We start from the raw sequence: 21,427 nt of genomic DNA, 5'->3' as shown, positions 1-21,427 counted from the left end.
TTCGGGCTCAATTACACTTCTGCCATAAATACCCGAGAGCCAACCCAGACCTTCTGCATCTCTGAAAGCACCTTCTAGTTATTTATCTTAGCGGTGAAGAGTGTGTATTGTTACTTAAATTTATTTGATCTGAGAAGCAGACACTGTTGTTGATAGCTAACTGTTATTCATATAATCTCATTTAACCCACCCACTAACTCCAACAAGGGAGTCAATCACAATACTTTCTTTTTAAGTTTTAAGTTGAAAACCACTTATTTATTTTTGAGATAGGGTCCTGTTATGTACCCCAGGCTGGCCTGGAACCTACCATACAGCTTAGGCTGGCTGAGTCCTAGTTAACTTTTAAAAATATCTATGACTCTGTGTCCTTGTGAGTTTATGTGTACTATGTGTGTACAGTAGCCTGCAAATTCCAGTAGAGGGCATCAGAACCTTTGGGCTGGAGTTATAGATGGTCGAGAGCCTTCACGTGTGTGTTGGAGACTGAGCAGTAAGTCTTTTTAACAGATGAGCCATCTCTCCAGCTCCATCGTAGTTACTACTGTTAAGAGCAGTGAAAACTATTCTTTTCGACTAATGGCTAAAATGACTTCATTTCCACCAGCCCATAAAGCCATTGGAGAGCTGACAGACTTGCTCTCACTAGAAGATTGTTTTCATCAACTATCTCAGAGCTATTTTGATAATATAGTTTGCACTGAATCAGCATTAGCTATAAGCATCCCTCACATCAAATCACACTGGACTTTCTTTAAAGACGACTAATTAACATGTTAAGAACTGGACTTTTGTTTTTTTTTTTTTTAACCAAGATGAAACACTTAGAAAATTCCTCATGCCTCTGCATCCCTGAGATTTGTTAGCGATGCACCCATGATGAGCGAGACCCTCTGAGCTCTTGCTTCTCCGTTGCTCTTAGAGTCAGCCAGCTTGTGAGTCAATTGAAAGTCAGTTGAGCTTTCCTGCTGCTCTGTGCCCTTTGTGTTTGAAGTGGGATTTATTTTGGCTCCTGGTTTCACCTCACAGTCACTTTATCTCATGCACTGGACCAGAACAGTGGTAGGACTGTGTGTTGTGTTGGGCAGGTCTTGTCAAGGAGGACAGAAGGAGAAATCAGAGGCTTGCTATTACCCCCAAAGGCCTGCTTCTACTGCTTGCTATGTATGCTCTTCTTTCTAAAGGTTCTGTAGCCTCTTGGAATGAAGCAAGAACTCAGTTGCTTTGTAACATGCTGGTAGAACATGAGCAAGCACTAACTAATGTGTCATGCTGCGAAGGCATGGCAGGCATTTCTCTAGTTGTGACGGTGAAATGTTGAAGAACCAAAGTCAACCAAGCATTTTAATACAGCAGTGGAAGCCAGTGCAATGTGGTCTCACCAGACTCTGTTTAGAGTGAATCCTTCTGACAAGAATCAAATCCAATGATGGCCTAAGGACCAATGCTTCCATCACAGCAGCCTCCCACTGCTGTATCAGTCCAGAGCATACAACTCACACAGGTGTGATGCTGCTTTAAGAAATTCACTACAGAAGCAATAGCAAGACAGAAAGATGATGAGGTGGTGAGAGGGTGAGGTGGTGAGATGGTGAGGTGGCGAAGTGGGTGAGCCTTTGTGTAAGCAAAAGGATGTTACCACATGTGAGAGTAAGACTTTGGTCTTGAGATAGAAAATATAAAAGTTCCTGTAAAAAAAAAGTAAAGGCAACGTGTAATTAGCTCTGAAACAATGCTGGTAAACACTAGAGAGCCATAAGCTTCCTCAGAAAGATGGCTATCCTAAGACTTGACAGGCTGTAGTGAGAACAAAGTCCTTTAAAGCAGACCTTGGGTTTTTAACCAGTGACATCCTGAACATTTCTTGGGATAAGTGCCCCATTCCTTACCTTGCCATATTTCTGTGCGTAAGAGCCCGTGAGGAGGGAATGGAAGACGATGATGGTCTCGTCCAAATCCCAGACAAACACACGCTGAAGTGAAAAGGCCAGTGTCAGAATGGTTTAAGGTCACAGATATTTACAGTTAACAAAAATGTTCTCTTTCTTGCTATATGTGACAACTTGACTGGTTTATTAAAAAATCATCCCCTTCCATTATTTATTGCTTTAGAAAATTCAATCCTATTTCTATCTTTGTGAGTTTTTTCTTTTCTTATTCTTCTCTCACACATTACATCCTGACTGCAGTTTCTCCTCCCTCCACCCCTCCCAGTTCCTCCCCCTACCTCTCTTCTCCCTCAGAACCACTTCTTCTCCATTCTCCTTAAATAAAAAGCATGAGCAGGCCTCCAAGGGATAGTTACCAAACACAGCATAACAAGTTACAAAAAGACTAGGCACAAACCCTCATGTCAAGCATGAGGCAACCTAGTAAGAGGAAAAGGGTCCCAAGAGCAGGTAAAAGAGTCAGAGACAGTCCCCTACAAACTTAGAATATTCCACCCAAGTATCAGGGAGTTAACGTTGGAAAAGAATCCAGAGTTTTAACCACGCCAAATGACAAATCCAAGAGTGTGGGATGGTGAATGTTTTGGAGTGGGCCAGTGTCTCTGCCATGATCTCTGTCTATTATGGTTCCTAGCTGTCATTCACCATGTCCACCGCCAGGCTGCATAATCATTGCATCTCTCTCATATGTTCATATAAACCTCTTAGGAAGAGACACGTGTGTGCTAAATGATTGTATTACATCTAGAAATTAATTTTCTTCAGTTAAACTATATGATTGTGTAAGGACATATTTTTTTTTTGGTGTTTTGTGATAGAAACTCAACTTGCTTAATGTAGTTATATCTCAAGAGCACACAAATGGGAGAATACATTAAAAGTCTACAAATATGACAATATTTATAACTATATATTCATTGACATTTTTACTATTTTCCTTTCCTTTTATTTTCTTAAAAATGTATTTCATCAGGATATTATCCCACCATTAGTAGCTTTAATTTCAATTTTTTGTCAGTTTGAATTTTAAAAATGAAACTATCTTAGTCCTTGTCTTTAAAGTATTCTTACCCTTGATTTTATTGTTTTAAAATTTGCTATTAAGATGGGCAGAATTCTCAAAATTCAAATATAACTTACCTAAGACAAAGTTTGAATCTTACTATATGTGTAGGGTATGGATTATTACATAGTAAAATCAAGTACCTTCCATCCCATAGCAATAAGTAGGCATACCTCCAAGTCACTGTCGGGAGGTGGGGAAGGATTATTTTTCCGGCCTCTTCCTCGAGACTTTGACCCAGAACTTCTACATGTTCTGTCATCAAGATCTTTGATTGGTGTGGACGGACTCTGCACCGTGTCAAACTCTCCTACAAATGGCATGATTGTTTCAACAAGATCAGTAAAGTCAGAACAGCTACAAGACTTCACATTACTTAACAAATTTCTATACATTAGTGACCTCTTGATGACAAAAATTATAGTTCAAGTATGTAAAGTTGTAGTTTCATCAAAAAACTTATAGGTCACATGAATTCCTCATAGAAACCTGAATGCCTTTTATATGCCAAACACCTTTAGCTTTCTGCCTGCGCTTTCACTTCCATTTTTTTTTTTTAAATCTGCTTAGGTCTAGTCTCATTTCCATTTGGGTCACATTCCAGAGAATATTATGTCTTCTGGATCAATCTCACACTCTACCTGCAAACTTGACTTTTCTTATTGAATGTGCCTTATCACTTCAGACTTCTGGTCAACCTCACACTCCACTTGCAAACTTGACTCCCAGACACACCACTTATTGAATGTGCCTCATCACTTCAGACTTCTGGTTGACCTCACATTTCACCTACAAACTTGACTCCCAGCCACATCTCATCACCTCATCCCTTGCTCGCCTCCCCTTCCTAATGAACTGTCTTAAGATGATATTCCATATTAGTAGTGCTACTCAATGAAAAGAAATGAAAGCCATAAGCTTGAAAATACAGTTTTAAATTTTCTAGCAGTTATGTTAATTAGACATACACAAAACATTATTTTAGCATGTAATCAATACAAAAACTCTCATGGGAAATTTACCTTTATTAGTTTTATAACAAATTTTTTGAAATCTTGTGCATATCACAGTTATTTAATGTGTGATATCTGAGTTGTAAGTGCTTCGTAGCTATAAATGGATGATGGTTACACTACTGTATGGTACAATTCCTTCTACTCCCTGATACCTAATTTACTAAAGTCTAATTTCTGTTCACCAAAACTCAAATACACACACTTTACTGAGAGCCCTGGATAACCACCAGATTGACAAATTCAGTAGACAGGCTCAGCCCTTATCTTTCTAGACAGGCAATATCTTTGATCCTATTAAATATCCCCCACCAGAGTTATTGTTTGGGGAGGGACAGTTCTAATCTCTCTCCAGTGTCTTTCTACAAAAGAGTCAGAGTCTCTTGTCCTGCCACACTCAGGACAGGTATTATAGCGTTCTTGTCTTCCTACTCTGCACTTATGTTAAATACCTCTGTACATGAGGACCCAGAGCAAGTCACTCCCTCCACCCAGCCATCATCTGATTGTCTCAGACACTTTATCTAGTTAGCTTCTGTATACTGTACAGGTTCCTGAAATCCAGACTCATGTAAAGTCAGTGACCATGGATCTGAGCAGGCAGAAAGCACTGACCAGTAGCAAGGCTGTGTTGAGCTAAACTGAGGCTACGCAAGGCACAGCCTAGTAAGTCGGTTTGGACTTTCAATAGTACTTCAAGGATTCAGTTTCAATGCACATTGAATTTTGGATAAGTATCTTTTAAAAATTTTTGAGGATGAATCAGGTTTGGATTTAATTTAAACCATATGTATAAAGTGAAAATCTCTAGGCAAGTCAGGTAGAAAGCTGCAGTAAATTTAAATAATGTGATTATTTGAAAAAGTAATATAATAATCTTAATTCATCATTAAATTAAAATATAATACAACAATTTATAGAACATTAAGTAATTCTGAATAAATGGTACCTTAAACATGCCTTGTTTTTGAGAAACAGCAACTGTTATAAAGCTAACATCTTACCCATTTCTTTTGATGACATTTTATTTTGAAAGTACTATATGATACAGGATCAAAAGCATATCTTAGCTGTCTCTCCCATAAATAGAGGGCAGGGGGAGGAGATAGAGGACTAGGAAGAGAACAACTAAAATAAAGCGCCATTTGAGGAGTCATATGGAAGTCTAATACAGTAGAAACTTCCTAAAATACATACATATATATGAAGATAATTTAAATAAAATTGCCAAATAGTTGGGAGGAAATAGGGTCCCAACAAGATACCTACACACACACACACACACATACACATACATACATGCGTACATGCACTCACATACAAATGTGAGTGTTATATTAAGTATTGTAAGTCATAAATGGAAAGACAAATATTACATGACCTCACTTATATATGGAGTGTAAAAAACTTGATCCTGTCAAAGTAAAGTGTAGAACGGCCGTGGTCACAAGGAGTGGGGATGGGCAGTTAAAGGAGAGATGTCAGACAACGGTTAAGTTCAAGACATTTATTGTTTTGTACCACATGGAAACTCTTCTAATTTCAATGTATTGTGGTTTTGAAAATTGCCGAGCTACTAAAATTTAAGTATAGTCAGCACAGAAAGAGAGCATTGAAAGCATTGTGTTGTATATATTAGTTTCCTGCATGTAGTCATTTGCTTCGTTGCGCATGCGAGTTTCAAAACAAGATGCCATGACTGATAAATATGGGCAGGTGTTTAAGTTCCAATTTAAAAGCTTTCAGAGGACTCCTATAGGCTTTGACTGTTGTATGTGAGAGAGGAGGTGCAAACATTAATTGAAAGGCCTTCACAGACTTGAAAAGGCCCTTCCTGTGGAAGGCCTAGGCTCTGACAGTAAACACCCACTTGCAAGCACACTGACCTCCATAATCTTTGAAGCGGCTGCCTTCTCCCACTGAAGAACAGAGCCAGGAGTGTGAGCTTAAGAGTGACTGAGCTGCCATATCTGCCGTCCTTGCCAGTTTCACTCAGGTAGCCGCACAATGGCACAGTAACAAGCCATATGCGACAAATGTGGTCCAGTAAAGAAATCTGAGTGGTCCTCTCTGTGTACACTTACTCTCTCGCCAGTATCACAAGGAGGATGTTGCCCTCTGCTCTGGGAAGTTGTTCCAGGGCTGTTAAGTCCTGGCCAAGAAGCTAGCTTCCTTTTTGAAAGGGAAGGGCCTTACTGGTTCCTTCATTCAACTTTAGCACTGCTAAGTTCACTTACCCAATGCTCTACAGCGTCTAGTCAAGGTCTTTTGCTAAGGATAACGCTGTTACATATGACTAGCCATACTTAATTTTGAAATGGGCAAAATATTTGTAAGTAGATCTTTCGTCTTCATTGCTGACTTTTAGAATGCAAATTAAAGCCATAATTTACCTTAGATAAACTCATCTAGAACGAGCTAGAAAATGAGCGCTTCTAGTTAGTGTGGTAGTGTCTCCTTAAATCCGTTTTCAAACTGCTTAGTAAGGTGAAGTAGATAACCGAATGCTATTTGCAATTTCTAAATAGCATCAGCCATCACCAGCTGCTCTGGGCTTTTCTAGGTAACTGAGTAATTATCCTCTAAGCAGTACAGTGATGAAGAACTGCCCTTCGTAGGTTTTGGATATTTAGCTTCAACTTTATTCGATTAGATTTATCTGTAAATCAGAGCAAGCAGCTGTCATTTACTGAACGTAAGGATAAAGTGCGTTTCTGTTTTTAACATGGAAGTCCACAGTGAACATTCTATAAAAAAATTGTGGACCTACTTGTCAGGTCTGGTCTGTAAGCCCAAAAAAAAATGCACAATGGGTTCATGGGAAATTCTTTGCCTGCCCCTTGAACTAAATCCATCAGCTCTCGTCATTAATAAAGAAAAAAAGCATCTAGTTATGAATTTACTTGCTTTTTGGATGCATGCCATACCTGAAAAAGGCTAAAATAAAAGTATGGCTAGATCTGAGGTTATAAAATCCCACAAGAATCACATGTGAGAATAATAGCTACTTGAAGAAACAAGTTCCTTTCTAAGTTCAATCTGATGGAATCTGAAAATGGTGTCAAATTGTATTTGTTGACAACGGTACCCAATAGAAGAGGAAGAAAGCTTTGCACTCTGGGAGTGCATAAAGCAATATTGCACTGGAATATGCCACCTTCACAGCCTGCCATCAGCAGGAACACTTGCCTGCACCTGGTATTTCCTTAATGTTTAAAGAGATGAGAGAGAGGCGGGGGGTGTGTGGGGGGGGGAAGATTCTGACTATTGGGAATGAAATCCCCAGAGGAGAAACTTGGTTATGATCAGACAGCCACTTGAATGAAAGGTGCACACCTCACACAGCATACATGCTGGGTGTGCAAAGAGTTTTCATTCATCTTAGCTGTCGTCTTGTCAGTTCAGATACATCCACCTCGTGCTGTCTGGTTTCTGTCTCTGAGTCTGATGATAAGCAGGTTTGTGATATTTTTTTTCCGCCATGCATTCACCATGGAGAAATCTCTCTGATGCTTTAGAAGAACAAGGCAAGCACCCTCTTGCCTATAGTATTTTCATTGCTTACTGATCTTGGATTCTCTTAAGTCTTTCGGTTAAGACCAGATTCTTGAGAAAATCATGGCTGACAGATGACAAAGGCACAACTGAGACTGGGGTGATCAAGTGAGGCTCAAAGGGCAGAAGGATGAAAGATCTCGAGACTGAGCATTTACTCAGGCCTGGAGCCCTAGGTGCTACACTGGCCTCAGCTTGGGACTGGCTCTGCCTTTAAACAAACGTTCCGAGAGGCAGAGGATGGAGAAAAGCCTGGAGAGAAGATTTAAGAGAAACAAGGGCCAGGAAATCAAGATGAGATGTGTATTCATAAAAGGGAAAATGTAAGAGGAAAAAGGAGACACAGATTGCAGTGTAGGGTCACCAAAGACAAACTCCATGATGATAAATTTGCTGGGTCCAAAGCTAGAAATGATACAGGGGAAACAGCACAGTGGGTAATGGGCTTGTGGCCAGATTTGATGATCTGAGTTTGATTTCCAGGACCCATGTGACACAATGAGAGAACTGACTTCCGCAAGTTGTCTTCTGAGCTCATCAAGCATGCTGTGCCTGTCAGCATGAGCTATTTGCGTGTGTTGCATGCATGCCCACACATGTAAACACACATAGACACATGAACAATTGCGGTGATTAAAAAGAGAGGTCTAAAAATGATGACGTCATGTCTCCTGTGATTACCGCAACGAGACACAGACCCTTCAAGTCATTAAACATTTCTACATGTAGGTGCTATGATAAAGTTTGAGTCATAAATTAAGCACAATAATAGATATTATTTAAAAATAAAACAAAATATTTAACAAGTCTGAAAAAAAAAACTTCCCTTCAAATTTTTGTTATTTGTCTGTTTAGTGATGTTGGACTTCAACTAAGCATGTTTAATTGCGATGACAGACAGAAACTGATGGATGGCAGACTCCTTCATTGTCCCAAACACAAGACCAAGATTAGTGTGCTCATGTCACAATTCATGACATAAGAGTCATTGTTGCTTCATTATATCTAAAACGATTTACTTCTTAATCTTCTACTAGTATCTGAGATTTTCTCTTCTCATCCTCGCTGCTATTTGCTTCTATGCTTTCTTATTTAAACTACTCATATGCAGAGACCTTGGTCTCCGGTGAAGTACTGTTTTCCAGCACACAGTTGGGGCCAAACAGAGACTAAATACCTGCTGGTTGATGTAACTGGATTGTCTGGGTCTCGTTGTTCTAGCCAGACACAATTTACAGTATTTTGAACATATTTCTATTTTTTTCCCTCTTGCAAACTGGATAGAAAGAAAGCAGAAATGGGTCCCCTAGTGAGGGAGCAGGGACTGTCTCTGACACGGACTCTGTTGCCTGATTTTTGATCACTTCCCCTGGCTGGGGAAGAGCATGCACGCAGCAGCCCTGATGCAACTTGACGTGCTGGAGCGGAGGGAGAGTGGGACCAGGAGGAGGGGAGGGAGGGGGCTACGGTTGGGCTGTAAAGTGAATAAACAAATAAATAAATTCAGAAAAACCCAAATATACTTTGAATTTAATATTATTTATAAAATAGCATAGATTCCGGGGCTGTAGAGACAGCTCAGAAGTTAAGAACACCCGCCAGCTGCTGTCTCAGAGGATCTAAGTTCAACTCCCAGCACCCAATGGCTGCTCACAACAATCTCTAACTCCAGTCCTGGGGACCCAGTGACCTGTTCTGGCCTCTGCAGGTATTGAATGCACATGGTGTGAAGACATAATTGCTTGCAACACAACCATATACATAACATGAAAAAAATCAGTTTTATGTTTGAATTAATTTTAAGGATCCTTTATTTATATATATTATACTTGAAGTCCTGTATCAGACATGTTTTTTAAACAAAAATTCTGTCTGCAACTGTAGCTTGTCTTTTGGTTCTTTTTATTTAAACATTGCCTTTCAAAGAGAAATTTTTAATTAAATCCAATTTATTATTCCTTTGCTTTTAAGAATTGTCTATGTCTTTATCGTTTTATAATTTTAAGGATTGTTTAGTTAGAATTTTATAAAATTTATAAAGTTTAGCTGTAATTTTAAGAATTGTTTATAATACCTAAGAAAATATTTGCTTTTCCAGGATCACAAAGGTTTCCTAAATATTTTTCTTTTAGCAGTGTTGTATACAAAGATAATGATTAACTTTAATTTTTATACAAAAGTATGAATTGTGATTTTTTTTTGTACAGAGATCTCCAGCTCTTTTATTACCTTGTTGAAAAACCACTAGAAAATTTCCACACAACTTTCAGCAATCATTTCTCAGTGTGTGTCTGGATCCGTTACTGGATTCTCTGTTCTCTTTTAACTGTCTGTGCATGTATGCTTTGGTCATCAGTGTGGAGTGTTGGTTATTGTACCAAACAAGTCCTTAAAGATCAGGTAATACTATTCAACCTTTGTTCTTATTTAAAATAAATAAATAAACTAAATAAATTAATAAAAATTAAGTAAATGTACATTCAAATTCCTTTACTTTTTGTTATAATTTTAGAATTAGTTATCTTTCTAATTCCTCCAGGATATTTGATTGGGATTTTGATGGGGGAAGATACTGAGTGCTGGCTAGGCTGGTTTTTAAGCTTTAAAGTCTGGGTAGCAAATGCAATTCCGACAAGAGGACGGCAGGCTTTAGATAATGAAAAAAAAAACCCACCATGGATTTTAAATATGCACTGATCAGAGAAAGATATTAAACTTCCTACCACTGATCCCACACATCCTAAGAATGTAAGAATGTTGACTGGCTAGAGTTACTGATGACTCAAAAGGTAAAGGAGTTCTACAGTCCTTCCTGCAAAAAGGAAATACCCACAATTACACTCAAGGGGCATAGTGTTACAGCTGCTCTTTGTTGTCAAGTTTTGCACGGGATAAAGAATGGGTCTGGCAAAAGAGTCATTCACCCGTATTGATAATTCTTACACACATAATGGTTTTGAGGTTAAAATCTCCTGTCTGTCTTACAACTAAGAAGGGGGTTTCTGAAATTCCCAGGAGTCTTATGCTATGAGCTGAAATTCATTAATCATAAGCAGGATTGTCTGGCTCTTTCAGGCATGTCTCTGCAACGTTCACTTTCTTCCATGTTATTAGCTAGCCCAGGACACTTAAAAGTATTTCATCTGGGTGAAGGTCTGTACCTGGTTGGCTAGTCAGTCCTGGGAGAGATTCCTGCAGCTGATAAGTTGAGGTTGATGATGATGTGCCATCAGTTGTGTTGTTTGATGTCATATACGCCCCGTAAGTTGATGCCGAGTAATACTGAGCATATTGGTTTTGGCCAAAGGCTGTGTAGGATGTGTAATCCTGAAACAAATAAATGGGTTGAATGAGTACAGGAGAACAGTTAACATCTAATATAATTCAAGGAAGCAAACAGTCATAATGGTAACTAAGTCTAGTGCTCAGCTTCATTTGCTTTCCAGTCCATGCTTGGAGTTGGTGCTAATGAGTGGAGCCCACCTTCTGGGCACTTCACACATGCAGCAATAATTAATTTCTCTATTATGCTTGTAAACACGGTCTATACATGAGTGTGAACCTGATGGGGTTTTATCCTGCTGGTTTTATACACTGAAAGGGAGAGGAGATCTGGTCAGTTCACGGTCATTCAACCCATTCTTTTTTTTTTTTTTTTTGGACAAAGTTTAAATTTTATTATTTTTATGTAGCTTTTACATTCTTACACATTGCCTAATGCCATCAGCAAGGAGGAGCCACGTGTCTTCCTGGCTTCTACACAAACTTCTATGTGTATTTTTTCCATCAATTTTGTTCCTCTTCTTGGCCTTACTTTTTTTTTTTTTTAATCTTGTCTATCTGGCAGGCATTTTAAAGCAAATAAACAGGATCCATAGCCACCACAAGCTACTTGCTACCTACAGGTTAGCTTATAGTCTTCAGTATTGTTTTTAAAAAACATTTACCCTTTTTCCTTTGTTTCATATAAAAATGAAAGCATTGAACCATTGAACCAACTCCCCTGACCTGTTTTCCATTAAAGAAAAAAACTTTACAATGATGGGAAATGATTCTTCAATAGCCTTTTACATATTAAGATGATGAGTAAAGACTTGTGATAAATGGTGTTTAATATATCTAGTGTGGTTTAGCCAAGAATGTTATCAGTGATGACAAATTCTTGGTCAGGATGAAGATCTCCTGTTGTGATAAGTTCTGAAGGAAACAAAGATCAGTATTTGATGTCATTTCCAAAAGGAGAAAATTCTCTGTATAAGTAAATACGTGTACTACCAGGAAGCATTAAGTAATACGGGAGAAAACTAAAACTCTACTAGTCTGTTCATCTCAGGATCTGACATTCCCTGTCACATTCTGTGAGCCAAATGGAAAACTTCAATGTTGGAACAAAGATTTTTTTTTTAGTAACCCTTCTTTTCCAGAGTGAAACAGTAATGACAAAAAACAAATGCTGGCTTTGGGCCATGACGTTGTTCTAAGGGCTTAAATGCACTTGCTTACCTGCCACTCAGAACCGTGTCTGTGGTATCATAATTACCATTTTATATCAAAAGCTACAAAGGCACTGAACTTTAAGTGACTTACATCCTGGCCACGCAGCGCATGGATTTCTAGGCTGGAATTATAACACGAGACGTCAGTCAAATTTAGCATGCGTGTGCTGTAGCTCTTCTGGTCTGCTTGGCCTCTCCAGAAAAGGATGACATACACCAGGGAAATCTGCCAGTGGCCTCTGGGTAAAGTGATGGCCTCTTGTTTCCAGATATATCTCCAAGACCCGCTCCTCTTATTTCCACTCTTATGGCCTTTATGAAAACACTTCTCACTTCTTGTTGAAGCTACTGTGCATGTTTTCTAGTTTGCCACACTTCCATTGCTAATTCTTCAGAGTGACTGCTTCAAAGCACAAATTATATGACATTCTCCTAAGCACTAATGTATTTCCAGTGGTCCAAGACTACAGTCAGAACCCTTACTGAAGCCTCCAAGGCCCTATAGGACTGGGCCTGGTCTTCTCCCATGAGGAAGCTTAGAGGATCTTATGTGACTGGACCTAGCCTACCATTTTCTGTGTGACCTAGATGCCAGACTTCCTTCAATTCAAGATCACATTGACCCTTTCCTCCTTTTCTCCCTATGACTTCTTGTCCCGGTTCATGACCTCATTCTGAGGAGTCCTAATCTAATCATGGTTCCCATAAGAAAGCCTTTGCACAATACACTCCTGTGTAATATCAGATGAACATTTTAGCACAGTCTTTTGTCTCCCTGCTAGTTTGATGTCTACTTCTCTCTGTAGACTGAACATTCCACGAGGCAGGAAGAAAGCCTGTGCAGTCAGGCCACCATCCTCGGGTCCCAAAGTGTACGGACTTTCCTGGGTTTATCAGGTACTCAACATTTTTAAGTGATAAATTGGTACTCAAACTTCAATCTAAAAATACATCATAGGGTATGCAGATCTACTGTAAATCCTCAAACAGAATTCGATGCATTTGTGATCAAAATGTTGTAACATTTTCATCTCCTTTATGTATCCTTTTTGTCTTTTCAGGGATGGCAGTGTTTTGTTTATGTAGCCTTGTGTCAAGTGTGTTCCTCAGTGACTATAGCCATCTGGTCTACCTTCTGTCTGTTTCGTATCTTGTCTGTTTCTTCAGAAAGCATATGCATTTTGAGAGACCAGTAAACAAAGAATTAACTATTTTTGATCTTTATATGTCCAGTCAAGACTATGAGGAATATCAAGCGATATTCTGCGGTGCTAATATGTAAAATTAAGCTAGCAAAATCATCAGTTTTCCCCCAGAAAGTATAGTGCTAGAAGGTAGTTTTAAATTAATGCCAAATTATACAGTTTAGATCTTTCAAATATTTTAAATACATGCTATTTTAACAAAAATCCCTTTGTGTCTTTTGTTATGTTACTAAAACTACAAGAAGGCAATAATAGAAATCTTTTTATTAAATCTAAAGAGAAAGCATTTGTGAAATAGTGCCTGTAATTGTATTAAAATAAAAAGAGTATATTATATGTCAAAAATCAGCTTCCTTTCAGACTCAGTCATTCTGAACATGACTGAGAATCAGGACACAAACAAGGACATAAAGTGTCAACATAGTGACGAATCATCTGTGTTCAGGATGATCAGCCTCATCTGTGTGTGCTCAGGATGCTCACATAGGGACATTTACTCTCATCCCTGATGTAATTCTATCATCATAGATCTTAAAATTCATGAAAACACTATGAAAACATGAGGAGGAGAAGAATTAAGGGCTAAAGGAAGACTCAGTGACCAAAGAAAAAAGTAGACCTGCCAGAGAGGTAGGAATCAAATACTTATTAAAAGACATATAAATCTGAATAACAAAAAGCCAACAGCAGTTCTGCCAGGTTTTTATTTAGTTACCACTGCTCTGTTTTAAGATTTGGTCTTAGAGCCTACATCACAATCTTATGATTGATTCTAGTTCAATTTATTAAGTAATGTTATATTACATAAGCAATTTCTATCAGGGGAAATAAAACTGTTTCTACTAAGATAAAAGCATGAACTGGATCCCATAATAACGTGACAGGTGATTAAAATGACTGACATTCAGGTGTTTAATGGGCAAACCTTTAACAGCCAACAAGAATAATAAGTGACCTGGAATTCTGAATAGGTAATATTTTACTCTGCTGAACTGTTATCTTAGTTTTAAGTAAAGAACCCAATTTTTAGATCATGTACACTTACAAGGCAACCAAAAAGAACTATTTAAGTTCAAAATATAAATATATGACATTCCTAAAGAACTAATAGAATTGAAAAAAAAAAGAGCCTCCTAACTGTGCATCTAACCCTACATGGTCAGCCCTAAATTAATATATGTACAGGTAAGATCACACACACTGAGCAGAATGTGTACATATGTCTAGAATTAAAGAAAACCAGACCATAAATTTGTGAGAGAGGAAGACAGGGGACCTTGTGGGAGGGACTAGAGGTAAAGAGGGAAGGGAGAAAGTGATATAATTATATTTTAATTTCAAAAATAAAAACAAATTTTAAAAAATTGAAGAATAAATGAAAATGACCCTTCTCAATCCCGAGAACTCAGAGAAAGTAGAGACAGGGCTCTTCTAAATCTGCATATAAAGGAACCATAAGCAATTACACATTATAAATAACTAAAACTTGTAAGTTGAAGAAACCTAAAATCTTCCATAGAAATTTTAAAAAGTGCGAAACTACCGTACCTGTTGTGTGCTGCTGAAATTTGTTGAATTAGAAACGGAATTATTTGCATAAATAGTAGATGATGGTGCAAAACTGGAGCCTGGAAGGAAAGACAAAACACACTTTAACAGCTTCCACATTCATTCTTCTGTAAAAGGGAATGAAATTTAGTCACTTGTGGCAGTGTGGACAGAACACGAGGACACTGCGTCAAGTGAAGTAAGCCAAGCACAGAAAGGCGCATAACACATGCATCTCCATCAGGTGTAGAACCCAGGTAAAGCTGATCCCAGTGGAGCTGAGAGGACATTGGTGGGCAGTGGAGTCAGAGTGCGGAGAGCGCAGGTAGACATGGTAGCCAGGGGCTCCAAGCAGCTCAGGAAACACCTGCTGATACTCTACTGTGCAATGGCTGAGAATAACATAGCTTGCAAGAAAGGATTTTGAATGTGTTCACCACAAATAAATTATGGAAGTTTGAGAACACACAGACACACACACACACACACACACACACACACACACACACACACACACACACAAACACACAACTCTGCATATACCTTCTACATGATAAACCATATTAAAATATATGTCAAAGTAACATGCTCCCCCACTCAGGAAATAGGTACAATTACTAAATATAATTTAGGAAATAGAGTTTCTATTTAGCTAGGTCATTTTTTTTTTGTGACATGATTAAAAATTTTCATTTTATGGAATTCATTGAGACAGCTACTACTCGAGTTTTGTTGTAGCTGCCGGGATTTGAAATTGAGAGATCTGAAAGCAATTGTGCCCAATTCTAAGCCCGATGCTGAGAGCAGACAAGGATTTCTAAGGGAACCCATAAAGCTGTCCTCAGCGCTCGTAACTTTCACCTGGAAAGACATCAGGCTCCTTCCAGGGAGGCCTAGTGGCCTCAGGATTCTTTGCTGGCCTTTCATTTCCTGCCCAAGATTAACCTGAAGTCTTTGTGCTTGTTGTGAGTCAGGTTTCTCCACTTGGATCCAGCCGTTCTCATCATGCTAAGTACCTGTCTTCTGTTAGGAAATTGTGTGAGCTATGGTAAGACTGAAAACTGTCTCTGTGACTCACTGTTCCTAAGTCTGAAGTCACTGAGTCATATTTACATTTTTATTTTATTTTTAGTTTTATAATGGCCATATAATATTGAAGTAACATTTTGTTTTACTATGCTTTACATATACACATATTATTACACATATATACAATAAACTACCTATAGCAAGAAGAACTACAAAACAATCAGGAATTACATAAATGTTGCATTCTTAATGTTTTGGCGATTTGTATTTGGCAACCTTGAAGAAAACATCTTTCCTATCTTGGTGTGTCTAAAATTCTGAATGTAAATCAATATCTATCATATTTCTTCATTATCAACTTAAAACATCTATCTAGACCTAAAAACATCAGAATACAGCATTTAAAGATGTTTTTATTATTTTAAAGAATCATTGACAATGAGACGGGTTAATTCCTAGCAACACCCAGCCTACCTCTAAGAGGATGATTAGCATCAAAGAACCTCCTTATGGAGATGGCTTCAAATGTGGCAAACAAGCCACTGAACAAAATATCCTTGTTTCTGCCACAGACAGGATTGTGTCTAAAAATGGACAAGCTTGGATGAAGGCAGAGTCAATGACCAAACTCCGCCAAGACAAGGTAAGCAAGTCCTCAATAGTTCCTGCCTTACAAATATGTCTGTCATATATATTGGGCCAGAAGGCTGAAGATGATGCTCCAACATTGTAAAGAGTTTTGGGTGACTATTCAGGTAGAAAACTGTTTCCGTCATCTTCTCATTTGGGAAGCTGTTAACCTACACTCCCAGTATACTCAGGTAATTAATTTTATTCCTTCTCAAGTCTGTGATGGGAATGAAGATCAGATAGTTTAGTTTTACGATTAAGCTTAGTTGTTTAGGGGTTAAGATGTTTTTAGGTCTAGACTGAGTCTCATTTAAAGAGTCTGTGTATTTGTTTTTTATTTTTATTTTCCCAAGAACATGTTTTATGGCTGGCCACTTACCTGGCATTTGGTAAGAGTAAGGTGTCTGTCCTGGTTGTGGGGTAGAAAAGCCTGGGCTGTAACTGAGGCAGCCACTCTGTAATGGGGACTGAGTTTGGGAAAGCCCGCTTTCCGTCTTGATGGCTGGCAACATCACACCAAGATCTGCTTAGGAAACACACAGGCGAAACACTTGGTTAGTGAGACAGTCTTCCTCTGAGCTGGAACCTCCACTAGTATGTAGAGCTACGGACCAGTGGGCGCTACCTCATGCGGAGAAGAGAGCAGATGTTACCTACCATAAGCAGGCAGGCTGTAGGGCTGTCCTGTCTGAGAGTAGGCTGTGTACACGGCTGGCTGCTGCATCCCAGAATACTGAGTCTGGCCTGCATAGGCCGACATTGTTTGAGCTGCTGGTGTAGAAAGAATGTGTGGATAGGGCCTAAATATCAGAAAAATAGCATTACTGTGGCAACAAAGACTGCATAGTAGCATAGTAGTTCAGACAGCTTAGCGTCAGTGAAATCCTCTAACACCCAGGAAATAATCCCCCTCCTTATCCCCAACTTGTTAGAAAGGAATAAAAGTTGAAAATTTGATTTTTTTTTTTTTTTAAACAGAGCCCTGGCTTTGACACAAGCTAGCCTGATGACCCTGGAAAAATAACTTAAAAGGCTTGGACTACATCATATCTCTAATAAAAGCAGTTAAACAACTGGGCTTAGACGGCATATTGAGAGTGTTCTCTGGGTCTGCATTTTCTGTTTACATCTACACTAGCGCTCTGTTTAGTGCACATTTGGGGAAGAACGGTCACAAACCAGCCAGTGACTGTACTCAGCATGGTCACCGACACTACAAGCGTCCTGGTGACACGTATCAGTTTAAAAAGTCCACAGAACAATCAATCCTTCTAAGAATTTACTTCTCTAAGTTGGACATCTGAAAAAAGGGAAGTGCCTTTCTGTAAAGAAATAGGATGCCGTTCTCTTTGTCAGGGCCATTTTGTGCATGTTCCCAACTGGAATCCAGTCGTTAGCCTATACTTAAGGCATCCTGGATGTGGGGTAACATTTTAATGTGCACGCATAAGGAAACTTGAATCTTGGTGTATCTCTAAATAAGTAAATTCAGATAAAAACCCATTGGTCCAATATAGCTAAACTTGAAATCTTTAACTATCTGCCCAGTGCTCGAAACACATGACTATGCTAGTTAAAAACAACAACAACAAACAAATTCTCAAAAGTGTAACTTATCGAAACTTGGAACCCTTAAGAATATTTCCGTAAAATATTGATGTTTGGGTAAAATATGATCTGAATATATTTTCTTTTAACTAATTATTGTTTCTTGAATTTTCCTTAAAAATAGAGCATACATTAATTTTAAAATCCAAATTCAGTGCATATTCATTTAAATGCTCAAATACATTTTAAGTTTTGTCTATTGTTATTATTAATTATTATATTTTATTAATTTATTCATATTACATCTCAATTGTTATCCCATCCCTTATATCCTCCCATTCCTCCCTCCTTCCCATTTTTCCCTTACTCCCCTCCCCTATGACTGTGACTGAGGGGGACCTCCACCCCCTGTATAAGTTCATAGGGTATCAAGTATCTTCTTGGTAGCCTGCTATCCTTCCTCTGAGTGCCGCCAGATCTCCCCATCCAGGGGACATGGTCAAATATGGGGCACCAGAGTTCGTGTGAAAGTCAGTCCCTGTTCTCCACTCAACTGTGGAGAATGTCCTCTCCATTGGCTAGATCTGGGTAGGGGTTCGAAATTTACTTCCTGTATTGTCCTTGGCTGGTGCCATAGTTTGAGCAGGACCCAATGGGCCCAGATCTTGTAATTAGCATCAAATAAAGAATGTTACTTATCTTCAAGGTAGCATACAAAATCATTACATACTAAACATTTAAAGCGAAAACCTTGTATAGTAGAAAGCCCGGTATGTTTTAAACAAAATTCAAATGTGTGCATCAAATGCTTGAATTTTAAAACAGCAAGAACATTCAAGTGTCCTGGTTTGAAGAATTTTGAGGCTTTGTTTGTCTACGTGCTTCTTGTTTAGCTCAGAACATGAAAACACTAGGGGTGAGAGAAATGGTTCCGATACATGGGATGTGTCTATTTCCAGTTCTTGTAAGGTACACACTCTTTCACTTCTAATCTAACTTTGTATCTATCCAGCATCAATAGCCGTATGCACATATGTTTCCAATTTAAAGTTGCCATATTATGAGACTAAAAATTAGCACACGTAGATTCAAAAACATCTCTAGCAAAACTGAAGGAGCTGGGCACTTACTTGGAGGGGTACAGCTGTGGCGGGTACTGATGTGCAGACCTGGGGCTGTAGCCGCTACTTGTTATTACTATAAAACACAAAACGACAGTGCACAAGCATCGCCTCATGAACGCATCTTCACTAGAGAGGGCACAACCTACTCAAGGAAACTGCACATTAAACACACAATTCTTACGGTACATTCACTTTCTCAACTTCACTTCATAAGGAAGCAGTTCATGAGAAACTGTCTTCGTTTTGAAGTGTTTCAAAAGTATAAAGCATCCATCCATTTCTCCCACAAACACTGCTAGTCTTCCAATTTCTCACGCCAGTGCCACGCACTTCTGCGCTGAGAGCTTATTGGCAAATACCTTTGATTGCATGGCAGGCTTTCATAGTATGAAAGTCAGTGTATTAAGTGTGCAAACTTTACAACTTAAACCCAAGTATGATACTGGTACACTGGTTCTGTATTTATATAAAATGAAATAAAATAAAATAAGAAAATAAAATAAAAATGGTTAAGAAATTTGAGGTTCAAACTTTCACTCCTGGATTGTAAAAACGCTACTGTTTCTAACTTCCTTCCATCCTATGAATCAGATGGGTGCTAAGAAAAGCACAGTAAAAATGTTCTAGTCATAAGAATGTGCACAGACGGCCCGGGCGATGAGTCGCTTCTGTTTAAGCCATGTAAAATGTTGTACCAATTATATTTTCAACCCTGTTTTGAACCATCAAAGACAATATTTTTTGGAGAAGACCTTAAAAGGCAAAGTCAGGATATTTTAATATCTCATCCAAATATGCACCCCGCAGTGGAATGTACCCGACAGTTTGGAAGTTCTTCCTCCCTTTAGCCATCCGCCCTGACTAAGACAGATGTACTGTACATACATGGATTCTAATGTGTTGGGCCAGTTCTCTCCAGGCCAGTCCGTACCGGGCAAGCACACAGAGTGTCTTTATTAGGCCATCTGCTGCTCATTCACATTTCAGAAAGATTAAAGTGGTACACAGCACAGTGCTGGCACGAGTTTAGTCTAATCAATCATAGTTAAACTTCAAAGCAATACATCCTTTCTGAATTGTTCATGTGAATTCTGGAGCCAAACTTTTAGAACGGCAAGAAGTGACAAATAGGTTTAGGTTGCTGGTTGGCTCATGCAATATGATCTGTTCCCATGTCCAGCTGCTATCAAGTGCCCCAGTGTGGTTCATGGACACGAGGCAATGTGCTTAAAGTGCTATATACCTGGTAAGTGCAGAATACAGAAATCAAACTTTATCTTCCAAAGCAGTAGTGTAGCAAGCATATGGTCCCCCAATGCTATGAATCAATTTTGAAAGTCATCAAATGTGACCATAAAGGTGTTAAGTGCTGGACATTTTTGGGAACTGAATTTAAGTGAATTTTCTATATGTGGTTGGAAATAAAACATTACTTTCCACTTAGTTTCTTCAAAACTAGAAAGAATTAAAAAAAAAACTGGAAGTCAAATTAATGAGAAAAGGCCTTTGTACTATATTCCATGAACACTAAATTACGTTCTCAAATTTCCACAATATTAAATATTATGAATAGAAACCAGGTTAAGAAAGGCTTAATTCCATGTTCCTTTCCTGACTTTTGTTAGGACTCCATGTTGGCGCAATCCATCCTGATTGGCCATCCTCAAGATTGAAAAACTGAAGGGACTTCAAATGAGACAAAATAACAAGAAATACTAACTTGTAACATCCTTTATTAAATTAAACAAGGCAGAATTCTATATTGCAGAAAAGACCCATAGACATGAACACCATCCTGAATATATAGGTTGCATTTTCCCTTCAGTGAATGAGCCTAGATCTTAGGAGAATGACGTACTCCAAACACTGGAGAGGCTTCGATTGACTCTTGAAATTTTATATTAATATCTATAAAATAGATAGAAAACAAACCCATTGGCTTAGAAAACTAAGTTGATTATGAAAGTAATGAAAAGTTCTTCACAAAATCTTATATTTTTTTTTTATTCAAACAATAAATTTCTAGAGAGCTTAAGCAGAGACAATTGTTTACAATGAGCTGAGATTGTGTTGATCATTGTAGATGCTCTCTGGCCAGAGAGATCTGCAGACAGCTTTGTGAAAAAATCTATAAACTTCTGCGCTGTGCCTCACTGCTGTGTAGTGACTCATACACGTTCTTCAAAGCACTGGACTTACTACATTTGTCATATTTTATCATTTCTACAAGCAGAAGGACAAAGAGCCGGTTACCTTGGGATGCCTTG

The 21,427-nt window shown here is 38.5% G+C and overlaps 1 protein-coding gene across 9 annotated transcripts in view; it reads right to left on the bottom strand.

Moving 5' to 3' along the window:
• Positions 1-21,427, bottom strand: part of EYA4 (EYA transcriptional coactivator and phosphatase 4) — a 224,079-nt gene that overhangs the window by 31,973 nt on the left and 170,679 nt on the right. For 6 of the 9 annotated variants that reach the window (XM_084775148.1, XM_084775150.1, XM_084775147.1 and 3 more), the window contains 7 exons: positions 19,167-19,233; positions 17,146-17,288; positions 16,868-17,014; positions 14,830-14,909; positions 10,742-10,907; positions 3,186-3,322; positions 1,890-1,973 (listed from right to left, as the gene is read on the bottom strand). In XM_084775148.1, the coding sequence (XP_084631274.1) occupies positions 1,890-1,973; positions 3,186-3,322; positions 10,742-10,907; positions 14,830-14,909; positions 16,868-17,014; positions 17,146-17,288; positions 19,167-19,233 (824 nt within the window). The remainder of the gene's footprint in view (positions 1-1,889; positions 1,974-3,185; positions 3,323-10,741; positions 10,908-14,829; positions 14,910-16,867; positions 17,015-17,145; positions 17,289-19,166; positions 19,234-21,427) is intronic. The other 3 variants (XM_084775155.1, XM_084775149.1, XM_084775154.1) reach the window with 1 other exon arrangement.

The sequence above is a fragment of the Acomys minous genome (genome assembly GCF_964271855.1).
Source record: "Acomys minous genome assembly, chromosome: 3".
Taxonomy (NCBI): domain Eukaryota; kingdom Metazoa; phylum Chordata; class Mammalia; order Rodentia; family Muridae; genus Acomys; species Acomys minous.
This window is presented reverse-complemented; position numbering and strand designations above follow the sequence as displayed.